Source organism: Phaethon lepturus, unplaced genomic scaffold, assembly GCF_000687285.1.
Source record: "Phaethon lepturus isolate BGI_N335 unplaced genomic scaffold, ASM68728v1 scaffold10885, whole genome shotgun sequence".
NCBI classification, from domain to species: domain Eukaryota; kingdom Metazoa; phylum Chordata; class Aves; order Phaethontiformes; family Phaethontidae; genus Phaethon; species Phaethon lepturus.
Genome location: NW_010538390.1, coordinates 84298 through 105891, shown reverse-complemented (window position 1 = coordinate 105891; position 21594 = coordinate 84298). Strand labels below are relative to the sequence as shown.

Genomic DNA, 21594 nt, shown 5'->3' with positions numbered 1-21594 from the left:
AAACCTTTAAAAATCATTAAAAAAATCAAATCTTCAAAATGTTTTGCTATCTAGGTTTGCTATCACAAGTATCAAAATAATGTCAGAAAGAGGAAGGTGATTGACAGAATATGTCAATCTCAGAAAACTACTTCAGACCATACAATACATGCTCAAAGTCCGGGCAGACTATAAAAGGAGATGAGCAGAATTTCCTGTATCCATGCAACCATTATTATACTATTCACACATACTATCCATTGCCACATTGTGATTAACAGACGAGCGCAATAAGGAAAAGTTGCAATCAGGTTACATGAAGAGGACTGAATATCCTTGCTGATTACAAATGACAGCTGATTTTTTCAGTCTGGTCTGCACTTAGAAAATGCACTAACTCAGAGGATGGATAAGCCCTCCTTGGAAGCAGGAGGGCCAAACTCCATGCCACTTTCTTCACATCCCATATGCAAGCAAATCAACACAGTCCTACTTTTTAATTAAGAGTTTTACCATGATCCATCCTCACCACAAAGAACTGCAATGTGACACTGTAAATATTTCTCAGATATAGATAAGCACAGACCTACATATAATCATCAACTCTACACTAAGTCAAAAGGTGCCCAACAAGTATCACGGAGCACACTGAAATGAATCACACACCTGTAGGCACACAGACATCCGTACACTGATGCTGGCTTTGAAATTAAGAGAGCTAATACGGAAGTTTAGGGCTTGAAATTTACTCTGTTTGACAGAACTCTCAAGTATTCTTGTTCCCTCAAGATCCACATTCAACTGAATTTCTACTAACCATCATCAAAGTTCCTAATAAACTAACACTGCTCCAGTATATTAGATACTCATAAGTAAGTAAACAAAAATTAATTTCAAACAGATCATTTCAGAATTCTCTTTCACTGACACCGTGATGGTCCTGGACATGTCAGAAGCGTTGATTATCAGCTTCACTTTTCCAGCTGGGTCTCTGCTTTTAGTGTACCTTCTGAAAAATATCTTTTCTGTTCCTTTTCTCTTTGAACATACTGTTTTCACCACTCTAAGTCCCCTTTTTTTTTTTGCTCCAGCAAAACTCCAACACAAGGAAAGACCACCTTGATCAATGAGTCCTGTCTTCTGCAAGAGACATTAAGTCTGGTGGGGTCTCCAGAAAAGCTATTTAACCACAGAGCATAAACTCCTGCCCCCACATCCTCCAGTCCACAGACTTAAAAGCCAGTAGTGAACTGCTACAGCCATAGCTAAAATATGCCAGAGGGAAAAAGCGGAAGACACTGAAGACAATCCTTGACGTCTTCAATTCCCCACTATTGCGAGAACACAATTAGATTCAATTTTCAAATATTCCTAGTTAACAGACCATGTCCATGTTACAGGAAACACCCACCAGTCTTTGACATTCTTATATGAGGGAAATTCCTTCTTGACCTCAAATCTGGCCACGGGTTGAACACCAAGTATGCTCATGAAGTTTTTAATCAAGAGTTTTTTAAACTACTGAGACCTAGGCCAAACTCTGAAGTTCAACATTTTTTCTGTTCTCCACTGACACAAATGAATCCACCATAGCCTAATTCAAACCAGGGAAGTTTGTAGAATGTTTTCTAATTTTGCACCAAGCAAACAGCTTTTAAAGAACTGCACACACCCCCATTTGAATTTTTACAGTATTATACAAAGCACTGAATATAAGATACTCCAAGCTAGGTGGAAAAAGCATTCCACCAACTACTTAACAAAGCTGCCTGTGAACATCAGTGCCCAATCAACTGGTGCTTCATAAGCTTACCAAGTGATGATATGAAACCCACCAACCAATACTATCTAATATTAAATATACGTAATGCTTTCCAGTTATCATGCTAACCATATTAGGAGACGAATATCAACATTTTAATGGAGGCCACATTATGTCATAAATGCCATGCAGTGCTTTGATGCATATAGAAAGTACAGTTTGGAGAAATGAATTAAAAGTGAATGTGCAATACACAGCTCTCAGGAACTGGCCAATTTCTAGCCATTGAGCTGGCAAGCTACATCCAAGGGATTTATTACAACTTCCATATTCTGTAAAGAAGTTTAAACATAAAAGTTTGTGGGGCTTTTTTGTACTGAAAGTTTTCTATTTCAAAGTAAATTGTTTTCCAATTGCTCATCGCTATACATCAATATAATGCTATAAGCCATCACTTTTCATGGTATAATGATGATAATACATTTTAAATTCTTTGATTAAGCCACTTGAGTAATGACAAAAAGATCGGACCTTTCCAAACATAAAAATACAATGAATCAACATCTGTCATCTACAGAAATGGCACAAACTTCATTTAATGTGATGACATCAAGCACCATCCATCATTCATCTGTAAATCCACTTCATCATATCTAATCCAAAACTCAGTATTGACAGTCAGCCTTAGAAGAAACAGAGTATTTTAGCAACAATCTATCACATGAAAAATACAAGTATCTACAGCTTGGGTAGAAAGTAAGCACAGAATTTCTTTTGGATCAAAATTTAAATTTACCTTTCAATTTATGAAATTAAAAAAATAGTATATTCTTGTTGATTTAACTAACAGGTATAAGACAGACCTCAGTCTTAAGAAGGGGAGAAGTATAAGTGATTGACTTACCTTATGTTTTTTAATTTCTGGTTGGTAAATCTGTTCTTCCAAAAGCAGCCCTTTCAAAAAACTTTCAACTGAAAAAAAATTTCAGTTCCACCCCCCCCCAAGATAATATTTTCTGACATTTTTTAGCTGCTAATATAATTCTGACAACTTCGTGTTCAGAGTAACGAAATCTGTATGACAGAAATGTAACATATTTCTCATCTTGAAGGAAAACAGCATTCATATCCTTCTTGGAACTAGAAAACAAAACTAAGTCACATTATTACTGGAGAAATACTAAATACCTTTAAGGAAAGAAAGATTATTAACACCATGACATAGCTATTTTAAAAAGTCTACTCACAAAATGGTCATTAAAATAATTCTGTTTAACAAGAAGTGATTAAGTACATGTTATAAAATATTAGAAACAAGTGATTTTTCAGCACTAAACCTATTCTTCACTTAATTAAAAAAAGCTGGTCTTCATCCGAATTGTTTTCTATGAGTTTAAGTTTCTTAAAGGCACCACCACCATAAAAAATTGAAAATATTTTCCCTATGTTAATCTGACAAAGACGTAAGATGACAGAAAACATGAAGATCATATCTGTAGAACTGCAAGGGAATGTATATGCCTCAGAAACCATTTGAGTGAAAGGATACAAGTTTTGGTATAATGGGATTAATGATTTCAATGCACGGCTTGCATTTATAGCTGTTGCACGAACCATAATAGGAAGAATTTTTCCATTCACAATAGCACCATCAAAGAGTGGACCAAAAAATGGAACCTGAATAAAAAATTAAGAAATTCAACATAAAGATAGATGTTAGCTATAACAATTAGCAATCAACATTAACAATAGAACACTCAAATATATAATTTTTTTCCTCCTCATCGTTAGATAATCAGACCAGTTATTGTGCTCCATGACAGACCTTTTTCTCTTGTGGAAATATACAGCCGTATAACAGCTTGATATCCTTGGTAACAGATAACACAGTATTTGAAGAAAATTAAGCAACCGTTTGAATACTATGTCTCATCAAATCTTATTTCCAACATTTGCTGCCAAAATCCTAGGAACAGTCAGGCATATGATGTTTATGAGGTTGAAAGGCTAGATGACAATATTGTAGGTGGTAGTAAGATAGCAGTAGTAGTAAGGAATAATTACTCAATTTTTAAAAAATAATATTTATTATAGCTTTAGATATAAACATGTCCATAAGGACCAACTCAATGTGCAACTGTCATACAATTACTGGTGGACTGACCCTCACCTTCCATTTTCTTTTCTTCTTCTATCTGTTCTTCCTTTCTATGGTATCTATACAAATACATTGTAAGCCCTTTATGAGGGAAATCTATTGTGAAAGTTTGGCTTCTTTGGACCCTAAGTGTAAAGCCTTATTTGTGAGATCCATAGAAAACTGTGATGTCTAATATAGGTAGCACCCAAAAGGTTTACAAAACAGATGTATCTTATGTTTTGGCATTACATTTTTCTCTAATCAGTCACCATTTTCAATTAAAAAAAAAGAAATTAAAACTTTATTACGCATCTTCATTTCCTGCACATGTGAATAAAGTTCTGAATCTGCTAGCATGTGAAGAGCAGCAATTTGTGCATCAGGTCAGCAAAGGGAGCAGAGTGTACAGTAAGTATTTTTCCTGCTAAAGATGAAATCAATTGCTGCAGAAGAATTTTAGATCTCTGTATTATTTTTACCATCAGTCATTTAATGTAGTTTTGAGAACACTGAAGTCTGATGGAAGGCACTTTTTTTCACATACAAGGACCTCATTGGACTAAACAATCCCTGCTCTCAGCAGTTTTCTTTTTCCTTCTCAGCCTGCATATCCCCAATGATACAACTCTTTTTCCTTAAAGTAGTAAGAGAAAAAATATACTTACTAATTAAAAACATAAGTAACCCAGTAATAACAAGAGCATGTGCTGGGTATCATTTCATCATATAGAGAGAATCCTATTTCTGTCATACCTCATTTATTAATATTAATGCTTCTAGAAAGAATTTTAATATCTAAAGTATAGAAATTCATGGCAAGTGACATCACACACAGAAATTATGCAGTACAAACATTCATGACTACTTTTACTCAGTCAGTGTTTGTTACCCTAAACCACTGTTTTAAAAACAGGGTCAGCACAAACATTTGAGGAACAGTCATTAGAATCAGTGTGTTTTCATATGCCTAAGAGTTGAATGGTCTTGCTTTGATGAAATAATCTCCAAATTCTTGTGTGGGGTCAAGGAGAAAGTGAAAACTAGCTTTGAGAAGAAGAAGGGAATATGACATGGATGGAGAAAGCTGGAGCAGGCTATTATTCAACTCCCACAGTCACGCATCAATTTTGATAAAAAAAGTTTGCCAAGTTTATCTTAATATTTAAATGATTACACAAGATATTCTAGATTTGTTTCTGGTTTATGCTGTTAGCAGATATGCTTGACAGGATCAGGCCTTTGCAATTTCAAGTTACTGATTTTACTATGAATTGTACTCACCAAGCTCTTCCTCCTCCACCTCCTACCACCACTGCAATTGTCAATGTTAATGACACACCACCTTCTTGGATCAATCTATTATACCAAAAACTCAGTTCTCATTAAATATAGGAAGGAAACACAAAAGAAAAAAAACTCCTTACCTCAGGCTTTTTCATGATCTGGATACTGAACATATGGTTTTTCATGGGATAGATAACTATAAGAACATCACCAAATTCTGTTGGAATTATTCCTCTTCTATAATCCCGAGTATGCTCTGACCAGACAATGTGTACTTCATCATTTCCTAAATGTCTTAGCTGGAAAAGCAGGGATAAAACCCCATCAATTTAAATATATTCTATAGTCATACACCTATACTAAATGCTCGTATTTCAAAAGGACAAACCTGCTAAAAAAAATAAAGAAAAATGAGTAAAATAACGAAATTACACTACAGTTTTTTTACAATTTCATTGACAGTATTTGTTCACAGTATTGGTTTGTGCTCTATCTTTTTATACATTGGTGCCAATGTCTATTCAAATTAACAGATACGTCAATATGTTTTCTACTAGAAAGCTAAAATTTTGTTGATATTATCTCAGGAATGCAGAGTGATTCGATCTGATTTACTAAACTGCTTTCAAGATTGCCATCACCAACAGGCAGCAAATTACTAAATTCTATACGAACTTTTGAAGTATATGAATGAACATCTGTTTAAAAGCTACATATCTGAGCAGTCTTTAACCTCATCATTCTAGCCAAACTCCAAACTGGGTACTACAAACAAAAAGCTTTTAAAGTAGAATAGCTACTGCATTTTCTCCTAGAGCATTAAGCCCCTAGAGCAACTAAACATAATGCTCATTTCCCATGAAACCTATATATCTTTGTAAAAATAACTCAACGTGTCCCCAAAACACCCAAAATGGCTCTTGATTTGGCTCAGAATGGCCAAATGGGTTCCTCGGAATCCATGCTGTATCCTCAGTTGTAATCACGTAACCAGATTAAGGAGTATCTTGAACACTTTGGAATTATCTACACTGAAGCTCCAAAATGCTCCTTCTGATAAACACTACCATCTGATAAACAAATGTTAACACCATGGAGAGGCTTTGTGTTACTGATCAAATACATTCAGATTATTAGATGTGAGTTTCCTTCCAGTAAGGACTATTTCTGATAATTCAAGCTGGAAACTCATTTTTATCTCTTTGTGCATCACCAGTTAATAGCTGACAATTGTCTTCACCCACAGTTTTCAGTTTGTTTGCACAGCTTTAGGTAGGTAGAATTTGTCAAACAATTGCCTTGATGTTATTCAAAGGCCAGCACTGTGAGCTGCTGTTAACAGGTAACATGCAGATACTAATCTGAGCACTTACAAAAAGTTATTGTATATAAAAAAGCAACAATTTTCTGTATTCATTTTCAGAACATAACCACACTTTAAATAAAAGCAAAATATATACACAGTCAGCAGAGAAACTGCATTGCAAGTATTCACTTGTTTACATTACAAAACCTCCTGGAATGCTACCTTCATCTTATCTGAAGGCTTATACTGGTTGTCAGCAGTAGACTAAAAAAAAAAGAGGCGGGAGGGGAATAAAAAAGCCACCGCCTCTGCTCTTCTCTGCTGGCTTTAAATTGTCTAAGACTGAAAAACAGGGTTGTATTTCTACAAGAAAAAGATTTTCTTCAGTGTTGGACTGAGCAAAGGGGCAGATGGCATCAATACCCTACATCTTGTCTGATGCTCAACAAGTCATTTGTTTTGCCTGGACCAGATCATACATACACCTAATCTCCAATGACTGCAGCTCCTTTGAAGTGAGCTGTTCTTGCCTCTTTTGTAGATGGCTGAATTATTTTGAACAACACTTAGTTAGGGATGTTCTTGTGCCAACAGTAAACCCAGCCCAACAAAAGAATTAGTTATAAGAACATTCACTATGCTGAGTTTTATTTGACTAGATTAGAACAAAACCAGGCAGCAACGTGAATGACTGATGTGCAACACGCAAACACCAGCTGCAGAAACCTTGGATAACACTTAGCAGTGACAAACATTGTAAAAGACAACTAACCATGGAATTGTTCTGAGGGCCTAAACCTCTCCTATCTTCCTAGGTGAAGTGACAGTCAAGCTATGTGTTGAAATATGACAATGACAGAAGGGCACGAGGCACTGATGGAACCGCACTTAGAAGCAAGTGAAAAGCTCAGGAAAGATGAGGCTGCCTAACCAAAGAGAAAGCACGAGGCAAATGAGTTTAGATATGAAATCTTGTGGAACATGGAAAAAACTACACGATCCTAGATTGAGGGATGGCCATCTGGTGCACTGACTGAACTGAACTCATCGAACTGACTGCCAAAAAGAACAACTAGGACTGACACACCCATTGCTGCACTGCACCATTCCCAATTCAGTAATATTGGACTATTTACTAGAAGAATTAGCCCTCCTTTACTTACTATCTTTGGGCTCAAAGAAAACAAACTCATACACTGCTAGAAACAAGGGATGGTGACAGTGTACATGCCAGATAAATGGCTTTAAAATGCAAAATGTGTAGAGAGTTTAGACAGCACAGCTTCTTGAAGGCATCACTGCCTCTGAATTTATCTAAGGTTGCCCCTGTGTACCCATTACTGATACCTGCAGCTAACCAGACAGGACATCAGCCCTTGCAGTTCTGTGAAAGCTACCCAGACAGAGCATCACTAGTGATGCACACTTTCACATCAGACTGACACAGATTTTGGTGTGATGAAAGCGTATTTGTGGTTATTTCAGAAGGAGGACTACTGACAAGGAACACATTCTCGGATGCCCAGCGTACTGAAGCTGTTAGTGACTTTTCTCTCCAATTTCAAAGTTTGCTTCATAGCCCCACAGAGGTGCAAGGATACATTCCAGGGTAAAAACACTAACTTCTTCAGAGGAAAAAGAAAACAAATCAGATTATTCAAATGAGTTCCAAGTCCTGTCAGGTATGTTTCGTCTCCTAATTACCACCACAAATAATCTGACAAAGATCCAGTTTGAGTAAAGTGTAGAATGGCATCTCTGTGACATATAATGGATTGAAAGTCAAAATCAGATGGTGCAAGTAGGTGGATGATGGTATAAACCATGAATGGTGGTTTATAACTAGATGTAAAGTACTCAAGATCAAAACTATGATCAATGCCTTGTTTCCATTATAGAAGGTAGAAGACTGACAAAACTAACAGATAAGTAAATAAGATTGTGCGTTGCTGATTTCATCTTTATGTTTGGAGAAGAATTAAATTCTGGAAGAAGGCATTCTGTGCCTTTTTCAAGAGTAGATCAAAAGAAGTTCTGACACTAATATAGTGCTCCTTATTGCTTCTTTCAGATGTCCTCATCTTGGTCAGCAAGCAAAACTTATAAGAAAGCTTGTGTGGTTGGTAACTTGACTGACCAACACCACTTGATTCATGGAAGAGATCCAATACCTGAAATACGCCTGAAAACCTTTCCAAGGTCTGCTAGGTATTGCGTAAACTTTTTAGAAAAAAGAATTTCAGTTTTTCTTCATTTTTTAGTTCCCTATTGAAGGACCTTAAAATTGAGCAGTGCTCCTCGACAAAGCTCTCCTGCAAGCACAGCAAGCATTTTGAGAATACATCATTCACTGTAATTATTACACCACAGGAAAGCCAGAGCCTGATCTCTTTCAACTTTAATCTGTATTTTTTATGTCATTCTATTGCATTGGAAGCATCCCAGAATTCAGTGTCCTGGACACAAGTGGTACAAAGATACTGAGCTACAACCACCTCTGCTCATTGAAACTGAAAGGACAGACAGTGACATGGTTTTCCAAGGCGGTGGCGTGGTCCCAATGTTACCTAACAGAATACCTTTGGTGCACACAGAATGTACAAGTACCAGGACTGAAACCTGTGTCAATGGTTACTCAAAACTCACCAACAGTTGTGTAAGCCACTACATCTTCACACTTCACACTCATTTCCTGACCCTGTCTTCCTAAATTTACAATTTTGTACGTCCATAAATCACAGTAAGCAAAACAAAGTGCAAATCCTTATTAGAGAGGCAAGGCAATAATATAAATAATAAAGCAATAACATAAATAATAAAAATCTCTAAAATAACATTATACTTCAAGTAACTGGTAATACACTGTAGCTGAAACACCTGGAACTACAGGTTACACACCAATATTCTAAAATGCTAAATGCTAATCAATGTGCTCTAGAGAGTTTATTATCCAGGCATAAGGCAAGACAGAAAATGGAGATGGACAAATGCAAAGACATTGTAAAAAGGCATTAAAGATTGGAAAAATGTCTTTTATAGCAGCTTTCTTCAAGAATGAACACATCAAGGCCAGAGAAAGGAAGGTTCAGCAATCAAAACAACAGTTCAGGACATAGTGAACAAAATTTAACTGTGTGTATGGAAAGGCTATGTTGCTAGAAATATTACATGGAAAAAAGAACAGAGTCTTAAGCACAGACTGAATGTAACAATCCAGAAAGCGGACCAAATTAAAGATTATTTCAGGCTATGGGCACAAGTGACAGGCACAATGGTCATGTTATCCGTGGTGATCCAGAAAGGTGGCAATGAGAAAGAGATTAAGAGCCCTGTTTTAGCCATTTTGAAACTGAGCTGTCGGGAAGACAGCCCTGAGGAGATGTCAGAGACAAACAGATTTTTTTTTAGGCTTGCTTTGAAACTCTACTCCATTAAACCAAATATATAAAAATGACTGACTGTTAGGTTACCTGAAATTTCAAATTTAACTCAAAATACTTTAAAATATTCTTACTCTATAGCCATCATCATGTGTCAGCTCTCCTAATACATTTATGTTAACTGAATACAAAAGAAACGTGAAATAAATATAACCAGGAGGGATGATCAAATCTAATTTTGATACATTAGTGTCATATGCTGTACATGTTACAATAGCAGCCAGACTTAATACTAAGCTGCAGGCTATACTGAAATTTCCAAATGGCAGATTGTTCTAAGTGATACCAAGTATAATTGAAGTAATAAACGACAGTAAAAGCAAAGCACACTGTCAGGAAGAATTTAAGTATTTACTTTTTAAAATTAAATGAGTTAGGTTTGGAAAGGCAAGACAAGTGAAATAATGCAGGGCTCAATTTACAGAAAATTCCTTTTATTTATCTGTTGCATTAACCCTTGAACTCTTGCCAAAATTACGGTAATTTCTGATACGCACTTACCTAAAGGAGGGAGAAAAAAGGCTATTATATTTTTTTATGATACAACAGCTAGCCCCAACTTTTTTCTTCTTCAAAAATGAAAGTGTTCATTATAAAAAGAACAGAAGGAGCAGAAACATCTGAAGTAATGGCTTACTGCAGCTACTTCTGCCCATTGAATGTAAGCAGCACTGCTGGCTACAGCATATGTAACCTCTAGTTGAATTTTTCACAAAATTTCATTTCAACAACTATGGTATGGTTTTGTTTTGTTTTGTTTTTGAAAGCAAGTGTGTACTTAATGGTTACTCCAAAAAATATTGTACTAATAATTTACATCTATAAGCCTTCAAGTTCCCAATACAGGTTAATGTCACAATAAAAAAACCTAGCTATAAATAAGGGGAGCTATAAATCTTTTGTGTGGTAAGGACAATGACACACATAACCTAGAATCATGTAATACACCCAAAGCCCAGATGAATTAGTATTCCAATCATTGACAACATTACTACTTTTTATTTACATATCATATATAATATTACCACCTACAACGCCTTCACTCCTTTATCAGGCTAAGAAAGGAGGAGCTAGGTGATAAGCTGTAGAGGCACATACGTGAGCTTTCTCACTCTGAAATGAAAGTCTTCACAGTTCCATTTAATCCTGGTATTTTCTTTGCAAGTTTGCTTTTGTAAGGGTAGTGTAAATACTTTTTACTCTAACCTTTAATTCTAAGAAAAACAAAATGGATTGCTTTATCAGCATTAAATCTTTAATTTACTATTTGCAAATAAAAACATTGAAATGCATATATAAAATAAGTCCCTTTACACATTCAGAAGATTTTCATCTCTTCTCCCTGAATTCATGTCTTTTCTTGCTCTTGTTCATGTCTTCAGAAACAAATGCTTCATAGGTATCCAAGATGCTTAAAAGTTTTATTTGCTACTCTGTAAGACTGATGGAAAATAAGTTTAAAATTGGCTTAGCCTCTGAAACAGCAGAATCTTGATTTTGCAGTGGCTGGAATAGCAGGAAGAAGTTTTGTTTTAATTTAATTTAATTTCCATTTATAAGATGAACCTATGATGCACCTCTAGGCACATTTACAATATAAAAACCAGCAGCAGTTCTAAGCCAACTACTGCAAGTTTTCTTGTTTTTCTCCCATTGAATGAAATAGACAAAGAAAGCGCATGACAGACCTGTACAGAAGCTCAAAACTGAAGTTTCTCTGGAGGTCATGAACAGTACATGTACTCAGAACAATTACAATTGTTAGCACACATATGACTCTCAAATGATTTTGAGGTCCCCTGTAGTGTGTGTGAGCTGGACAGCATCTCACAGAACACATTCCTTTTGCTGATGTGTTCAGCCTAAGCAGCATGAGTAGCTGCAGAACTAGTAAAAGAATTAAGCCTGTTTTCCTACTCATGTCTCCTGATACCACTTGCTTGTTTGTCCCAAGATGCAAACTTCAGTTGATGCTTTTCTCAAGTTTGGGAAGACTTTCACAGCATCTCTCTCTGGCACTGCTTCCTTGACGTCCAATCACAGAATCACAGAATGGTGGCAGCTGGAAGGGACCTCTGAGGATCATCTGGTCCAAACCCCCTGCCAAGGCAGGATCACCTAGGGCAGGTTGCACAAGGAACACATCCAGTCAGGTTTTGAAGGTCTCCAGAGAAGGAGACTCCACAACCTCTCTGGGCAGCCTGCTCCAGTGCTCCATCACCCTCACAGTAAAGAAGTTTTTCCTCATGTTGAGGTGGAACTTCCTGTGCTGCAGTTTGTGCCCATTGCCCCTTGTCCTATCACTGGGCACTACTGAAAAGAGACTGGCTCCATTCTCCTGACAGCCACCCTTCAGAGATTTGTAGACATTGATAAGGTCCCCTCCCAGTCTTCTCTCCTCCAGACTAAACAGCCCCAGGTCTCTCAGCCTTTCCTCATATGAGAGATGTTCCAGTCCCTTAATCATCCTTGTAGTCCTCTGTTGGACTCTCTCCAAAAATTCCCTGTGTCTCTTGAACTGGGGAGCCCAGAACTGGACACAATACTCCAGATGAGGCTTCACCAGCACAGAGTAGAGGGGGAGGATAACCTCTCTCGACCTGCTGGTCACACTCTTCTTAATGCAACTCAGGATACCATTGGCCCTCTTGGCCACGAGGGCACATTGCTGTCCCAGGGATAACTTATTGTCTACCAGGACTCCAAGGTCCTTGTCCACGGAGCTGCTTTACGGCAGGTCAACCCTTAACCTGTACTGATACATGGGGCTGTTCCTCCCCAGATGCAGAACTCTACACTTGACCTTGTTAAATTTCATGAAGTTCCCCTCTGCCCAACTCTCCAGTCTGTCCAGACCCCGCTGAACGGCAGCGCAGCCTCCTGGTGTATCAGCCACTCGATCAATGCTTCTTCCTGTGCAGTCTTTACCTGCTGAATAGGAGCACTAAGTCTTTCTCACTCTATCTTCCTCACTTAGCCTATGTTCATTACACATACAGGAAATTAACACCTTTGAATCATGTCTCCTCTATTAAATTCAATTGAAATGGACCAAAAGGTGTTAGGGAAGGGAAGAGAGACAAAGGCAGGCTCATAAGCCTCCATTCATCAGGAAACTGGGCTTAAAAAGAAGAACAAAAACGACATACTGAGGAAGAACAGGACAGAAAGCCACACAGAAATAAAGTAGCTTGACTAAACACCACCATCAGTAGCTGATATACAAATATAATCCCACTCCTTTGATACACTCTACATATCCATACAGACCTCAAATATTCTGAATTACTGAGGAGTGAGATTGTGGGTAAAGGAGGAGCTGAAATAGGCCTGGGGCAAGCTGGAGTACTCCAGCTGGCACCATTTTCACAGGCTAAATCACAGGAGGCCTGGACCAGCACTGAACCTTGCCTGGCAGGAAAAGCTAGATGTAGAGTCAGGGTGCTCCTGGAAACAGACTTGAGATCTTGCCTGTGTGTTCTGCTGAAGTCCACAGCATTTGCAAATTATTTGTTATTAATTGATTTTCACTGTGACCCATCTGCCCCCTTGTCAATACTTTTTAATGCTCTGATTCAAACGGATTATAAACAAACATCGTAAGGATAATTTAATTACAAGCTGTGTTTTATAAAATCAAGTTTCACTTTAAAAATACAGAAGCCAGTGAACTTAGAAAAAACATATATATTTACACTGTTCTATACTAGATGTTGCTATTAAACCACTTTCATAAATCATTTAACCTAAGTAGACTTCAGAAAATAAAGAACAGAAAGGACCCAGCACCATAAGCATACAAGAAAAAACATTTTTAATTAAAAAAAACCCACCAAACCAACCAAACTAAAATGCAACAGTGAGAAGTTAGAACTCATAGTCAGTCTATAACAATAACAATAGCAATAATATTTTTTTCTTCAAGTTGAACACAAAGAACAAAAAAGTCATTAATAATTGAGGCTTGCCAGCGGCTTGGCTATTTCTCTCTTTACTAACTGTCTACTGTCTAATTTAATTACAAGTATTAAACTCCATGCTGGGGTCAACCAGCTTCACTTCCTCCAATATTACACTTCAACCAGTGCTCATTAACGTGTCTACTGAACAGATTAGCACATCTGAAGATGTATGTACGCAGGACAGGGGACAGCCTAATGATAGCCAATTGTTCATTTATAATAGAACACATGTTTGAGACTGTAACTTATTATGACTAATGTGGAATTTATTAAATTCTAAAGAAAAAATACCAATACAGAAAACCGTTTTTTCTTAATGTGGCTATGAGAGATCATACCACTGTTGAGTACCTGCTCCAACACAAAACACCTTATATACAATAAACATTGTCAAATTCTTCGTATTTTTCACTTTTTTTAAAAAGGGAAAGTTATATTAATAGACAGCAAGTGACTCTTATGTGAATAAAAAAGTCATCTTAGAAAATACTCACCACATAGTTATTACTTGGCATTTAAAGTCTCAAAGTACTAACACATCATTCAGACATAATGCTTTTTCTTCTACACAAACCATTACCTCCCTTCATTTTTCACCACTACACATATGATCCTGCCAACATTTGCAGTGATGGCAAAAATCACCAGTGTGACAAAATTAGAAATTGGTAGAAACTAATTTATATGGCTTAACTTACTTCAGTAAAATACCAACTATCAGCAGGTAAAGACCTTATGGTATTTTATGGTTTTTTTTAGAAAAAGTTAATGGATTTTCTTTGACTCTAATTTCTCTGGGTTTATTACCAAAAGAAAATCTGTTATTCAGAAAAACCTACCTTTTTTGTTAAAGAGTCATCTGAATCAGATGGCATTCTTGTTGACACATGGAACATTACTTCTACTGTCGAGGTAGCAAAATATGGAGTGGTCAGTCCAGTGCTTTTGTTTTTTTGCAGTCCTCCCATAAAGCCACAATGGTTTGTGAGATTTACCTAGAAATAAGGTCCAGGAAGCATTAGAAGAAAAAAAAAAATTATCAGGTGATAAATATATTCTTTACACTTTGAAACGTACTTTCAACTGAATTTTTAACATAGTTCACAAATAGTACAGTTATGCTTTTCTAAAAGAGGTCAGACCGGCTGACTAGACTGGAAATCAACTGCAGTGCAGTGGCATTCTATATTCCATGGTCACCACAGATGCTGCTGGGAAGATGAGGTTAGAGAAGAGGAAAGGTTGTGTAAATGAGTATTTATTGCATTATTCAGTTGACTGTAGTCACTTACATGCGCTTTTTGAATTTTTAAAAATTCTGTGATCCTACATCAGCCTTGACCTGAGCTCTGAAGAAACCCTGTGTGAGAGCCAGACAATTTTAAATTGTCTTGTTACCTTCCACATATATTTTCTTGAGAAATTTTCATTTTGTGAATATGAAAAAAAAAAAATCACAGGAAACTAACTGATAATTCATAAGTAAGCTTGTAAGTCTTAGTTCTATGAGAAATAGTTTGGCAGTGAAATAAATAAGCATGCTTAATGTGCTATTTCACTTTTACAACAGTGCCTAAAGAAAGCTTTGTCTCAGATGTGAACACATTTAATCTCTGACCACATGGGATATATTCGCTTTTCTGTTAATAACGGATCCAGAATTTAACATTAAGAGGTTAAACTATTAGATGTCTCATCACGGAATATCAATCCAAATTAGCAACTCTTTAATCAAGCTAATAAAGGCTAAGAGAATTAACCCACTGAAGAAGGATATTTGAAGACACTAACGTGATTTTTTTTTTTTTTTTTTTCCTCCTGAAGAATCAGGAATGTGGGAAATAAACATCTATGTTCGTGACAGTCAGCAGACTTCTAGCAGTTTTCCTCTGTTCCTGTGGAAAAGTCAGAGCCACTAGCCACACAGCTAATCTAGTAGTGCTCTTATATACCTGAGGAGTAAGAAAAAGAACAAATATGATGGACACTCCTGATGAACACAAGTCACAAGAGGAACAGAAAACCTGCAGATTCTTATGCTGCCAGCCAGGAGCAGGAGTGATTCCTGTACTTCTGTACAACAGTGCCAAGTTGAACTTTACAATGGAAGTTAATCCTATGTGGTCAGAAAGAAAGGATACAAAAAAGGAAACCCTCCTAACAGTATCTAACTAGTGACTAAAGAGTTGCAGGTCAATATAGATGATGAGGTACATCACAGTGTTTCTGACTGCTGGAAAAGACACGGAGCGGAGTGTGTGAACAGATAAATGCCTGCAGTGGAAGGCAGGAAGAAAGGAGTATGAGGGAAGCTCATGTTTGTATTTTTTGGATTTCCAGATTTGAGCAAATCTCAAATTTCAATGGACTTAACACTTTACAGGCCTACAGGGAAAGCAAGATGCCTCCTAATCAGTCCATGAAGACCAAGTACAGGACTGCACATTAAAAATCATCTCTGCCTGCCCAAACTTTCTTAAATTGGAAGAGCTTAAAATTCTTATAAAAGAATTAAAATTAAATAGCTAGTATTATAATTAAATAGCTTATAAAATTAAATAGCTAGTATTGCTAATGAAATTAAAACCAGAATTCTCCTCTACATCCTACCTGCAAAACAGTGTATTTCAGTACTTGTGAGCAATGCTAAAGACCTGTAATATCTAAGGGATCTGTAATTTTCTCTGCAAACAAACTCAGGATAAAAACATTTTAATAAATACCTCCCAGCCAAGACCAGCTACAAAATCCTCATAGGCTTGACTTCCCCCAGTATTAGTAAGAATGGAGTGTTTATCTTCTTGTCCCTCAGCAACATAAAACACTGCAATCTTGTGTGTTTCTCGGCTGTAAAACAGAGGATGCTCACTGCATGACAGTGCATTTACTAATACAAAACCAAAATATGCAAACAGTACACACAGAACACAGCTTTTAAAACACCAAAAAAGACAGTGGTGGAAGTAAAGCACAACTATATGGCTTCTTTTTGAATACCTTCTATATTTTCATATTCCCATTCTGTCTTTTCTAGTCTGGTCTTCTCTAGAGACTAAAGTGTTGCTATACATGAACAGCATTTACCCCTTTTGTCACTTCTAAGATGTAGGATGGTAGTCCTGGCAGCACCAGTTGCTAATGGAACAGCTGGGCTTCTAACATGAGCAAAACCTGTAACACAGGCATTATCGACACTGCACTGCCCATTAACGACAGTGCCTCATAAATGCCATGGCAAATGCAGCTTATGCAACTGAAAGTAGAATCTTTAAGTACTATAGCAATGTCTTCTGTTCACAGCTTGCTGTTAGACACTGGAGCAACTGAAATGGTTTCTCTCACTTCTAAAGTGTCCACTGGATTTTATTTCAACTTCTACAAAAACAATTCAAAGTTTTTAATTCTGTGCTACAAGTCCAACTAGAATTCCAGGTCTTTAAATACTAACAGCATTGGAAAACAGCTAAACAATTAGCCGAAGCTTAAAACGTGGACACTTTGATATATCAAAGTTTTAAAACTATTCCATGCTATGCATACAAATGTTCATAATTTTAAATTATTTTGAAGTTGGTTCTATCTCATGATAGTCTACTTGTAGAGTTTCACTTCACAAATGACACCAATGTAACTTCAATATAACACCAGTAACAATACAGTGCAAAATACATGAATAATTTACAAAACTATTTTAAAAATTAGTTCAAGTCTCACATCTATGCAATTAGAGCCATTTAAGTAAAAGCACACTTAAAAAAAGATGTAGGTGGCCATTAATAGTATTTACCATTGTCTTGAGTCCAAATTTCTGAGTTCTCGAAGTAACTTCTCATTTTTCTTCAGGAGATGAAAGCTCCTTCTAAATAGAGAAATTTGTAACTCTCATCACCTGTTTACTGGTGGATACAGAACAGTACAAGAATGGTACAAGAACATTTCCAGGTCCATTCAAGAACAGGCAACAAATGCTTTTGCCTTTAAAATAGTCCTTTCTTATATAAAATATTAAGATATCTTTTCAAAAATATAGGAACAATTTTTTTTACTCCAGGAAATCTTCTATATCTGTTATAGCCCTGGGTATAATCTTTGTTTCTTTCCACTTTCTTCTGTCAACCTATTGCATCCAACTGCAGTCAATCTCTGCTCTACAGAAGAACAGACAGGACTCCTTTTGATGCATATATAAGCTGCACACTTTACTAGGCCATAATATATATATATATACACTTAGTGACAAAAGATACTCCCATAATCTACTGTCCTAGAGAGTTTGTGCATTAAACACAGAGCTTTTGCTATTCTGAATTGCAGAAGAGGAGAGAACATAGCTCACTAGTCACCCTGCCAGCTGTAACAATTTAAAATAAAAACAAAACAATATGTTAGAGCAAGAAATGAACTTTTAATTTCTTTTAAACTACGCTTAAGATGTTTCCCACAAAACACAGTGGAATGAGTTTAAGAGCAGTACTGTTCAAAACCAGACTGCCTTGAGGAATTAAAGACCCAAATAATAAGGGTTATAACACCAAAATTGTGTCCGATTCCAGTGATACCTCAGTGACAGAGATTATTTTTGTTTTACAGAATATCCACTTCCCTTCATAGTAAGAAAATATTTCAATGCCTCTAATACGGAATTTGACAGGTACGGCAAAAGAAGATTTCAGAAAGACCCTTAAATTCTAGGATGCTAATACTTGTACACATCCACATGTATACGCAGACATACACCTAACTACACTCCCACAAAAATAATGACATAAACAGAGACATTACTTTTGCAACTGAACATGGCTTGTCTCCTGTTGTTCTAAACAATACCCAAACATTGCCAACGTTGAAATAAATAATAGGGGATATATCTTTCTCAATAGCTAACACAGATGCAATGCTTTGAGGCTGCATGCAAGCATGCTCTTAGCAGGCAAAGCAGCAGGACACTGTCCAGAAACACAATAGCTGAGAATATGACACTTTCAGAGTCTCATTCTGTCATAGAAAGGTAATGATTTTTGCAGGAACATACATGGGAGGCAAAGAAAGCAAAAAAGATGCCTTCTTTACCCATGGCAGTACTCCTTAGTACAGTTGGCAAAAGGGTTATTAGAAAAAATATCACTCCTTCAATTTGCCTTCCAACACTGTTCTAAGGAAAGAACATAAATAGCAATAAAGGCAACAGGTTCCTCCTTCCTGTCTCCCTAAATGACACGTTGAAATGCAGAAGAAAACTGCTATTTTCTCCTTAGTTGCACATCCCCTTTCCTCTTTTGTTGGCTGGCTTGGAGTATTTTTTCCTTAACCCACTCTATGATCAACTGCTATTACACAGTAAGAATAGCACAATTCCTTAAAAGAAAGTTCTTAAATTGTTAGTCTTTTCTTTTTACCTTTTATCCCAAGAATTCATTCCCAGTATACTGAGAAGTAATCTGCAGTAGTAAAATGCTGACTGGGGCTTTTGTGAGGTTGGTTCATCCTGCTCCATAGCCCTCATATTTAAATCATTGAAATGCTTTTCAACAAACTCCCTTTCTTCTGTGTGCTGTTTCAGAATTGCATTGATGACATCATTCTCCTGTTTCTCTGAGATGCAGACTGGCTGAGGAGCAGGAATGTTGAGTGAGACACCAGTTCTCTGTAAGCATTCAGGGCTTGTAACACCTAAATACTGCAGGAGCTCATCAAGGGCATCTTCTTCATCCCTAATAGTATCCCATGTCGGTACAGTGTCTCTAAATTTCCTTTTTACTTGGAGTGTAATTCCATCCCTTGCAGATATATCTTCCACATGCTCAAAAGATGAAAGAGCATCTTCTGTTTTATCTTGTTGAGATAATGAAAGCGCAAAAGATGTTTGTTGTGAAGATCCACATAAAGATGATGGTCCATACAAAATGGCTGAATCCCATGAGTATTTGCCAGATAGATCACGCACTATAATTCTAACATTTGAATTAGCAGATGCAAGTCCAGCAGACAGTCCTCCCCCAGGCATGTCATCTTCTGCTTGGATTTGTATGCAAGACACCAGGGAAGTATTGTTTAAGACAAAGAATTGAAGGTTTGGGTTCTCAAAAAGTTCAGGAGAAAGTTCAGGACTTTCACTGTATGGATTGTCATTGTTTTCACACACTTGACTGGTTAGCATAGCAGGACCTCCGCTCATAGGATAGTGGCCTAAGTGGTTGACTAAATGTGTTATCACAGTACGAGCAGCAACAGAAATTAATCCTTGTTGCATGTGAGTTTTCACTGCAAGAGAAAGAAGACAGGTTTTCAAAGTAGAGTTCAGAAAACAACACTGAGATTTAAGTATTTCGTTCGGTCTCCTCTTCCTTTTGAGTCTTAAACAGAGGATGAGCACTGCAAGGTTAGGATACAGCCAACTCAGTAATGGAAAAATATGTATTTTGATGAACACTGGTCTCATATACAAATAGCATGAAGAAAAATCGTAAGATAGTTAAAGTTGCACCTTTGTGATTTTACAGCCTACCATACCTCCTTACCATAGCTTTGTAAACAGCATGGTTTATGTAAAGTACAGAGTTTCTTAATCTAGTGAAAATAAATATTAAATTGCTGATGAAGTAGAAAACATAATTGTGCTGTAAGTAGTCCATTTCCAACTGCAATGGATTTTTATTTTTATACACATCATTACCTTGTGAAAAACAAAGGAACATAGATGCACAAAAGCTCTAATCCATCTTAATTTCCCCAGGGAGTATATAGCTGCAGGTTAGGTTGAGAATAATACTGGATGATTTTAAAGTACCAAATCAAAGACGAAGCTATCTATACTGAACACAGTCTAACAGTAGCAAAATTTTTAAATCTCATGCTCCACCTGCATTTTAAGAAGTTTCAGTCTGGAAAAAGTTGGAGGAAGAAAGAGAAGTTAATTACGCCTTTCTTACGTGAAATTCATCTTGTGAGATGTACTGGTATTTCAATACAGTTCTGCCACCTCCTCCTTTGTTGCATACCTTCCACTTGCATGCAACATTATCTAAATTCACAAAAGGAATTTCTTAATATTTATACCACATCCTGTTAACTGAGTACTTTATTGGCATTGGATTATTCTATCAAAGCCACTCGACATTACTCATGAAGTACAGAGCTGGTCAGCGTGACCCTGTCAGGCAGACAACCCTCAACTGGCTCAGGGTACCCACTGAAGAACCCATACACAAAAGTATTACACTATAGAAGAGAAAACAGGATCAATATAGCAAAGCACATATATCTGCAGCCTCTCTCTTGCAACAGGACCTGGATGCCCTGAACTTGGGATTTACAAGGGGAAGATAAATCAAGACTGTATTCTTCAGGATTACATCATGTATTTTAAACTATATTAAACACTGAAAACTCCCACCTTCTTTTTCACCAAAAATCCATCAAACTAGAACTTTCTGAACGTTCTGTTACTTTTTCGTTCAGTATTTACTGACAACATGTAACCTCTAGGACGCCTAAGTATGGTATAATTAACTCAACTCCCTTTATACTGTGTATTTATACACAATAAAAACTAATGTTTAATAAACAAATTTATTTTTGCAGTTTAAGGTGTCTTAATTGGTTTAACTAGAAAAATAAAGGCAAATTTGTAATGCATACTGGCTGTCATGACAGATCTTTAGTTTCTGAAGCACTGGATGCATTCTTCATCAGCAAAAGTAAACAATTAGTACATATTTGCC

General features: G+C 36.7%; 1 protein-coding gene across 1 annotated transcript in view; it reads right to left on the bottom strand.

Annotated features, from left to right (window-relative positions):
- Positions 1 to 3290: 3290 nt before the first annotated feature.
- RALGAPA1 (Ral GTPase activating protein, alpha subunit 1 (catalytic)) overlaps positions 3291 to 21594 on the bottom strand; it is a gene marked incomplete at both ends in the record, with an annotated part of 90439 nt that continues 72135 nt past the window's right edge. The window contains 6 exons of the mRNA XM_010286787.1: positions 3291 to 3418; positions 5306 to 5464; positions 14713 to 14868; positions 16597 to 16720; positions 17661 to 17732; positions 19270 to 20134. Of these exons, the coding sequence (XP_010285089.1) occupies positions 3291 to 3418; positions 5306 to 5464; positions 14713 to 14868; positions 16597 to 16720; positions 17661 to 17732; positions 19270 to 20134 (1504 nt within the window). The remainder of the gene's footprint in view (positions 3419 to 5305; positions 5465 to 14712; positions 14869 to 16596; positions 16721 to 17660; positions 17733 to 19269; positions 20135 to 21594) is intronic.